Source organism: Papilio polytes, unplaced genomic scaffold (genome assembly GCF_000836215.1).
Source record: "Papilio polytes unplaced genomic scaffold, Ppol_1.0 DF824046.1, whole genome shotgun sequence".
Lineage (NCBI taxonomy): Eukaryota > Metazoa > Arthropoda > Insecta > Lepidoptera > Papilionidae > Papilio > Papilio polytes.
In genome coordinates this window covers 26,859-35,532 of record NW_013525158.1, presented here as the reverse complement: position 1 = coordinate 35,532, position 8,674 = coordinate 26,859, and the positions used below count along the sequence as shown (strand labels likewise).

Here is an 8,674-nt window from a genome sequence, read left to right as displayed (position 1 = left end):
TCCGGCGTGAGCGCGAACAAGTGGTACCCGCTGCTGCTGCCCGCTACCAGCGACCTACCACAAATGGCACCATACAATACCACACACCGAGCATGCGCTGCACACTTTAATAAACTTTATTAGTCGCCAGCAAAATTTGTTAGCGCGGAAATTAAAAGAAGAATGGGTCTATAACATTCTCGCGTTTATCTATCTTCTACCAGCTGCCTTCCAGTCAGAGTCGAGTTGTCTGTGCCGGCGTGAAGACAAAGCGAATGGCATCTCTTTCGTCAAAGGCCGTTGGCCATCAATGGAGTTTATATACATAAAAGAAACTGATACATGCGTGAAAAACAATACCCTTTTTGTCAGTCAGGTATCATAAGAACATGATTTCCCATATTTTTTTATTTAATTAAATGAAAGAATTAAATTTTGGATTTTATTTTTCTTTATATTATAAAAACTTTATTTCATTGTTTATATTACATAAAACTTTTATTTGCAAATGTCAAAATTCAAATGTTTAATGACAATGAAGGACTTTGCCATTTGTAAACAATTATGGCCATGGCCATGACCATGGCATCTTTCTTCTTTCTTGCTTGTAGTTTTTGTTCCCGTCACGCTCAATAGTTTTTCTCAAACTATCCACTACCAAAATTAAATATTGTGAACATATGTAGCCTATAGTAGTGATGTGCCAACTTGGGAATAACAAATCTTGATTTAACTCGAGTCCAAAATCCACATAACTCAGGTTGAACTCGAGTTAACTGGATGGACAAGTAAATGTTATTTTGAGTTTTTTCTAAATATTTTCTCACCTTGGCATAAAATTGGAACAGACAAATTATATTTTTTATCTGTTTCAATTCTTTATTTTTTATATTATTTATTTATAATGTATTGGGAGAGTTGCACCTACTATCTAAAGAAACAAAAAAAATTATTGTTTGAAATTAAAACATCTATTTAAATGTTTTTGGCTCGAATTTTAATAAAAACAAATTTTACTATCAACTGAACTATGAAGTTATATAGCAGTCTTTTTAAAACAAAATCAAACTAATGTTATGATGAAACTATATGCGTAAGTATTTACAGACGCATAGTTGTTTTATATGCACTGATAATCACAATATTTTTATGAAAGTAATTAGAATCACAAAGAATTCTTTTTCCTAATGTTAGATATTTCGACACAAATGACTACCTTTTAAATAGACGGATGGATTTATTTTTTATAATGAGAAAAGTAAAATGCATTTGACTGTTTTCAACTTCGAAATTCAAAATCTTTTTACAGAAAAACTAAAAACTCTCAAACGACATTTCTATCCTCTTAATTTCTCTCACGCGATGCTCTAGCGATTTGCATGAGAAAAAAAAAACAAATGAAGTGGGGGGCCACTTCACGTTAAAAAATTAAATTGCTTTCACGGAGGAAGTAGAAACTTTCAAACGAATTTTTTTTCCTCTCAAACCCTCCCAACTATTCTCAAACAATTTGCATAAAACAAAGAAAGTGAGGGTCTAACTTCATGGAGGTTGTTTGTTCAGGCTTTTTAAATAATTATACAAACATATGGAGTGATTCCTGACATCCTACATAAAAATGTGTTTACATTTTATTACATTAGTATGTATAGATAAGGCAAACTGGGTAACTTATTAAAATTAAGCCATTTAACAATGTGTCTCTAACCATTGACACAACTTTATAAGCAAGGCCAATGGCCAGTACAGGAAGTCTAGCCACTAACAAAGTGAAGAACAAATTGGACCAAATGTATACACAATTGTAATACCAAAGAAGAAAACTCCTGGTTTCATCAACTGCATTCTCTCCTATAAATTCAGAAAGAAAAATAGATTATCAACCAGATTTCATTATGACTTTTCATTTTTCACTGTATAAAAGTAATTTATTTTTAAGAACCTTTGTGTATCAGTTATCATTTATTTATAGGTTGAGTTAGTAATACATTATAAGCTTTTTTTGTATTAATTTAAAGGTCATTTACACAAACATATGTTTGTATCCAAACAGTAACTTAGTGTTGAACAATAAAACAAATGTCAAAGTACACTGAAGGCCACACTTGTCATCAGCTATTCAATTAATTAGTTAACATATTAAATTGCTACAAAACAAATGCCTGTAATGATAGTCAGACATATTGACTGTTTACAAAAGTAACTTATAATGTGGTCATTTTAAAAGGTAATGTGGAAATATTGAGTAATGATATGTATTGCATCATCAAATGGCAACAAGGCAACAACTACAACTCTTCTCAATTTCAAAACATCCTAATACCATTGACCATCATCGTTGTTTTTAGAATAGCTGTACGATCTCACGGCAGATGTTGTAAGTTCTATCAAATTTTGTCAAATTTTAAAAATATACAGTAAAGGTACGGAAACTTACGTGCAATCTTGATTGAACTGGACAAATATTCCTCCTGCATTAGATCCCTCTGTATTGAGACCTCCTTCCAAACTCATTGGAACGTTCTGAATTACAAGTTTGTTTTAACTACCAATATACAACACTGACATGTACGCACTGCGACCTTCGTTACCTGATGTTGACAGTCTGTTACTAAAATGTAAATAATAGAAACTGATTCTTCGTCAGAAAATGAATTTTTGACACAAAGAACGACCTTGTTTACAGCTAAAAACAAGTCCCCTCCTGCGCCAATCACAATCACCAACCAATATTCTCTATCATTCGCTGCAAAGTCATCCCCTCCACATCGGTCAAAGAGTAAGTGCTCAGTGCTCGTAGATATACATAATGAGATAGGCGATTGTAGTGATACATACTTCTTTTGGCAGCCGGCTATTTAATACTATTTAATAGTACTTGTCAGTTCACATTGCGTCTTTGCTAAAATAAAATTGTTAACTGACTTAAAATGTTTGTGTGGATAGTTGTTTTATTACCTATACATTTCAGATTGCAACGACCGAACTCTTATTTGTAACGTGTACTATGCAACTGTAACCATCACTTTCATGAAATTAAAGCAACAATATTTTAATTTGTAACGTACATGTTTACCTAAGTAATAAAGGAATTACTGTGTGTACTCAGAAATATATTAAGAAATTGGCTGTCTCATAATTTTATAACGTACAGTTCGAACCACTGGGCATAGCACCACATAGTTTGTGCTGTGTGTTGATTGTAATTTCTATTATGTTAAAACTATTCCTCCCCTTACTTTCTATAGTTAAGGATAAAAGTTTGCTACAAAAGTTCTTTAAGTATAGTGTCTTCTCCCTGACAAATGTAGTTAAGAGTATTTCCTAGTTACATCATAAGGTTTTGCGTTTTAATGTTCAAAAGGGAACAATTTCCCTTTAATGTTTCCCACATTATCTTGCTTAGAACCCTAAATTTCCGTAGGTGCCCCCTTGTCAATATCAAAAAGATGCATAAAATCCATGTATAGTCCCGCAAGGCTCTTGTGGCACCTTTTTGACATTGGCACGATTGCGCCTCTGAGCATTTAGGGTTACCAGCAAGGTAATATGTCCGCATTAAAGGGAAATTCTTTCCTTTTTAAAACGAAAACCAAATTGTAAAGGATGTACTTGTTCCTTACAATGTAACTAGAAAATGCCCCAGACTTCGTTTGTCGGTTACAAGGGTATATAGTTAAAGAATCTTTGTAGCAAACTTTTAGCAAAGCACTCTCTTGAGACAGTTAGGGAAGGGATAGTCTTAACATAATAGAAATAGTATTACTTAGCGCTCATCTACAGAATAATAGATATCTATCTAGAATCTAATAATGATTGTTGTTTAAAATCAACGCTTAGTACAACTATGTGGTATGGTTTGAACTATGCGTTTTAAAATTATCAGATATTTAGCTTTTGATACATTACTGAGTACACACAGTAATTTCCTTATTACGTAAGTAAATATTGTCGCGACGTCATCTATTGATGAGTAGCGAAAATCATATTTGAAGTATAATCGAGCTGTTTCCAGAATGTTCGCCGCGAATAGAGAAAATGATGTTCGGGAAAAGATGTCTCGAATATTTGAAACTGCTTTGAGAATGTTCTATTATGAAATTTATGTAATTCGGACTATCGAGAAAGTTCTGGAATAAAATGACAAATGAATAACGAAAAGAAGATCGAAATTCGGGGTATATATAGGGGTAAAGGGTCGGTCATTGCAATTTGAAATAGGAAATAAAACAACTTTCAGCAAATTTTTTTAAGTCCATTAGTATATAACATTTTTTTTATTAAATTACCAATCTAAAAATATGCGTCGCCTTGAGACTTAGGGAATTTTTTGATTAACAAATGGTAACAAATTCTGAATGCAAGACACAAGATGATTCACATTTCAAATGTAATTAATGGACCTATCTTCTTCTTCTCAGCGATAATAATATCTCCCACTTTAAAATAAAAACTCTCTTGCACTACTTTTAAACACTTTCATCACTTTATTTCATGGAATAACATTAAAAACCCACACAAAATGCATAAAGTACTGACACGAGGTGAACTGACAAGCTATGTCACTATTACCCTGACATTAAATGTCACTTCTCATTTCATAAAATTTGCCTGCTGCCCAAAGAAACTTGTAGGACTATACACCACCTCCGTGAAGTTAGCCCCTCACTTCCTTTTTTTAAACTTTTTTATGCAAATCGTTTGAGAAGCGTTAGAGAGGGTTTGAGAGAAAAAAATCATTTGAGAGTTCCTACTTTCTCCGTGAAAAAGCAATGTCAATTTTTAGCAGGAAGTTCGCCCCCACACTTCGTTTCTTTTTTTTGAAAATCGCTAGAGAATCTTTTGAGAGAAATTAAGAGGAAGAAATATTATTTGAGAGTTCTTACCTTTTCACTAAAAACTTTTTGAATTTTGAAGTCGATAACGATCGAATTGACTTTACTTTTCTCCGGATTAAAAATGAAAGTAATGGACCTAAAAGGATCAACTATTTCTCGTCCTTAGAGAATAGCCTGAGAATAATTGAGAGAAGAAAATAATCGTTAGAGAGTTGTAATTAAGTAAGAACTCTCAAACAATTTGCATAAATAAAGGAAAAAAGAAATAAAGGGGCTAACTTTTCCTACACTACTACCATGTACACTACTCTTTGATGTATAGTTCTACTTCTAACCGCCTGTCAATGTCAAAAACTGGAAAAATAATAGGTTATTTTCGTATTGTAGAATTAAAGCCTCATAATAAATATAAAATTTCTTAGAAATGGGCAGAAAAATTCCAGCAAAAAAACACAGAGGCGTTAAAGATCCGCTTATTCAACAAGCTAAACGAATACAAGAGTAATAATACCAGTTTGTAGTAGTTCTTAAAATGTGTCATTTGTAAAAACTAAAAATGTTCTGGTTACTGTTCGTTTCAGATTAAAAGGTAAAATAAATGCACCCCCAAAGGACCCAGACGATCAACCCGTGCCAAAATCTTTGACACAATTATTTGCTTTTGAGAATCAAATAAAAGAAAAAGGCAGTAACCCAAAGAAAAAGAAAAAGCAATACTCAAACGGTAATTAAGATTATAATAATAACATACAGTTACTCGTAATAACTAGTAATATTAAACTTGATAAAGTGTTGTTCAGTTAGAGATAACATCAAGTCCCAGAATGACAACCCAGTTGCAAAGCTGTTAAAACTGCCTGGGGAGACAGGGAGAAGTTTTACAATGAGGATCAACAGCGCCATAAAGGCCATTCACTCGCCCACATTGCAGGACCACTATCCAGTATGTATTCAACATTTAAAAATACCACAAAAATGCTTCTTGCATAATCTTTAAATGTTGCATGCTTTTTGTTTGGGTTGAGGTTGTCACTGTTATTGCTCATACTTATAAATGTATAATATATAATAAATGATTATTGTTTTATTAATTGTCAGATGTGTTAATGTAGTTGGACATTGAGGCAGAAGACAGCAAGGGTGAGCAGATGGCACTGCAAAGAGCACGTCGCAAAAGGAAACAAAACAAATTGATGGCCAACACCAGCGAGGAGCCTCCTGCTAAACTAAGCCGCGCTCAAAAGCTTGCTCTGAAAAAGAAGGCAAAGAAGGAGAAGGCTTTGGAGGTTTGATAATTGATGAACCAAACATGGAAATAACAATTTTAATATAAAAGTAAAAATTGAATTGTATATTGCATATGTATTCATCATCTTCCTCCTTATCCTACTGCCTTTGACACAATCTACCTCTCTACAAATCCTGTTTCTAGGTCTACCTCTATGTCTATTCTTCTCACTACTCTCTCTACTCTACTTCCACACTCATAACTAATGTTGTCCTTGTAACATGCAATTTATCCCACCTCATACATGCGCATACATGTATATGAAGTACATACACATGGTATAGAGCCCTTATGTTTATTGTTAGGTCCTCATTTAATTATTTCTAATTGTATGTGTGGAGTGTAGTCAATGGTGTTGTTCGCCGGCAGCGCGGGGCCGGGGCTGGGGGCGGGGGCGGGGGCGAGGTGCGCCGCGAGCATGTGGAGTTCGGCGAGGTGGTGCACGCGCCGCCCGCGCTGGCCGTGCGGCCGCGCCGCGCCGCCGCCGGCCGCGACGACCGCAGAGTTAGTCCTCACAAATCTATACTTACCTACACAAAATTATGGCTATTGTATATCCGACAGGAGTACTGTGCAGGCGCTCGGTGACGCCGCACTGCGTTGCGGGACGTCGGCGGGCCTTGTTCTGCTTATGTCACAGAACTATCATGTTTTTGTACAGCCGGGGCGCAAGGAGCTGTTGCTGAGCGCGATGCTGCGGGCGGGGGCGGGGGCGGGGGCGGAGGCGGAGCGGCGCGAGCGCGCGCGGCTGGAGGCCGTGGCGGCGTACCGCGCGCTGCGGGCCCGCGCCGCGCCCTCCTAGTAGATAACATTATAATATACATGTTTCACTACACCAGTTGTTTTATTAGTGGCCGGTTTCCCGAGTCCATTAAACCATTCGATAGTGCTTATAGTACGATAAATTCACAAAATAGGGCTCCGAAGTACGTAACTTGAGTTTAATCCGTGAAACCTAAGTTTTAACTAACACATTTCTGGTAACAGATATTCGTCATAACTTCACAGGTTGGATCGTGGATAAGCGTAAAGCATCACGAAGATAAAAACAAAAATATTGGAGGGTATTTCTTTTTCTTAAGCATGCCCTCTCCCACTGTGCTCTATTCTGATTCCCATCACTTCAAATTAAAAAGTAGCAGGAAGAAGCAGAAGAAGACTTAAATATGGTTTTTGATCGCTCACTCAGCGGTCGAAAGAATGAGTTACTTCCGATTTACACCTGTGTCGAAATTAATTCGGCAATGAACCGGTTCTAAAGTTCAGGTCTCGTAGACTTGAACCGTTAACCTGAGGTTTAACAACTAAATCAGCAACCCACGGTATAACGGGAGAGAACATGTAAGACGCGAGCTGCTTGTTGACTTGAAAGCCAAATCTTTCGAGAACACTCAAATCATACCTCTGTGCAGATACAACTTAGCTAGTTCATGTATTCCCCTTGAAATATAACCCCAAGGGATAATATGTAGTACTTATGTTAGCAATTTTGAACAATACATTTTTACATATCAATTTGTTTTGTTTTGAAAAGTTTAATTCTACAAATGACAACGAATTGACATTATAAAGATGTTAAATTTTTCATAGTGGACATCTATAACCCCCGAGGGGATAGCTGGACTACTCCCCCACTGATGCCCACTGACAATATATAGACATAAAACATGTTGGGTGTTTCATAGAGACGAGAATAGATCGGGCTAACAGATCGACTAACTCAAGTTGTCCGGTACTGAATGTTGGTGTCGTTTCTGTCGCGCCTTAACAGATGGCGCTGTGGCGGGACCAGGCTAAACTAAAACACGATGTAGAGTGTATTGTCTCGCCATATACATACTTCTCGGGTGCGTACTCTTTGGTTTTTGGTTGACGTTCTTGAGTTCGTTGTTATTGTTGTCGTTACGTTTTGTAGTAGTGTCTCGTTGCGTTGTTCAATTTTGATCAAGGTTTTGTCGGAAGTATTGATGTGCCAACTCGGGAAAAACGTAACTCGAGTTAAAATCCGCGTAACTCTGTTTGAACTCGAGTTACGTAATTCGAGTTAACTGGATGGACAAGTAAATGTTTTTTTTTTAATTTTTCCAAATTATATCCTCGGCTTGACATAAAATTGGAATTGCCAAATTGTATTTTTATCTGTTTCAATTCTTTATTTTGTATGTTATTTATTTATAATGTATTGGGAGAGTTATACCTACTAAATAAAGAAACAAAAAAAGTTATTGTTTCAAATCGAATCGTTTTCCAAGTATTTTTGGCTTGAATTTAAATAAAAAAAATTACTGTCAAATAAACTAAAATTATATAGCAGTCTTTTTCTCAACGATTCTCTACCGATTTGTGTGAGCAAAATTTAAAAAAGAATGAGGTGTGGGGGCCAACTTCACGTTAAAAATTTAAATTGCTTTTACGGAGGAACTCTTAAACGATTTTATTTTCTCTCAAACCCTCTCTAACAATTTTTAAACGATTTGCATAAAAAAAACAAAACCGACTTCCAAACAAAATACACTAAAAACAAAACAAAATGCACTAAAAACAAAACAAAATACACCAAAAACAAAAT

The 8,674-nt window shown here is 35.6% G+C and overlaps 2 protein-coding genes across 2 annotated transcripts in view; one reads left to right on the top strand and one right to left on the bottom strand.

The window, feature by feature from the left end:
* The window catches only part of LOC106100844, a 7,831-nt gene extending 4,681 nt beyond the window's left edge, over positions 1–3,150 (bottom strand). The window contains exons 1-4 of the mRNA XM_013279903.1: positions 3,132–3,150; positions 2,571–2,740; positions 2,417–2,502; positions 7–54 (exon numbers count right to left, since the gene is read on the bottom strand). Coding sequence (XP_013135357.1) covers positions 7–54; positions 2,417–2,502; positions 2,571–2,740; positions 3,132–3,150 — 323 coding nt within the window. The remainder of the gene's footprint in view (positions 1–6; positions 55–2,416; positions 2,503–2,570; positions 2,741–3,131) is intronic.
* A 1,984-nt stretch (positions 3,151–5,134) lies between these two features.
* On the top strand, positions 5,135–6,907 carry LOC106100843 (coiled-coil domain-containing protein 137). Its single transcript, XM_013279902.1, has 6 exons — positions 5,135–5,318; positions 5,399–5,541; positions 5,618–5,760; positions 5,930–6,103; positions 6,475–6,609; positions 6,767–6,907. Exons 1-6 carry the CDS (start codon positions 5,242–5,244, stop codon positions 6,905–6,907), a joined length of 813 nt encoding a protein of 270 aa, XP_013135356.1. The 5' UTR covers positions 5,135–5,241.
* The last annotated feature ends 1,767 nt before the right edge of the window (positions 6,908–8,674 follow it).

What these genes read in the sequence shown, in the direction of transcription:
- LOC106100843 (XM_013279902.1), top strand. Translation starts at nt 5,242, where the DNA reads ATGGGCAGAAAAATTCCAGCAAAAAAACACAGAGGCGTTAAAGATCCG. An exon ending in CATTGCAGGACCACTATCCA is followed by an intron (nt 5,761 to 5,929) that starts GTATGTATTCAA and finishes GTGTTAATGTAG; the next exon opens with TTGGACATTGAGGCAGAAGA. An exon ending in AGAAGGAGAAGGCTTTGGAG is followed by an intron (nt 6,104 to 6,474) that starts GTTTGATAATTG and finishes GTTCGCCGGCAG; the next exon opens with CGCGGGGCCGGGGCTGGGGG.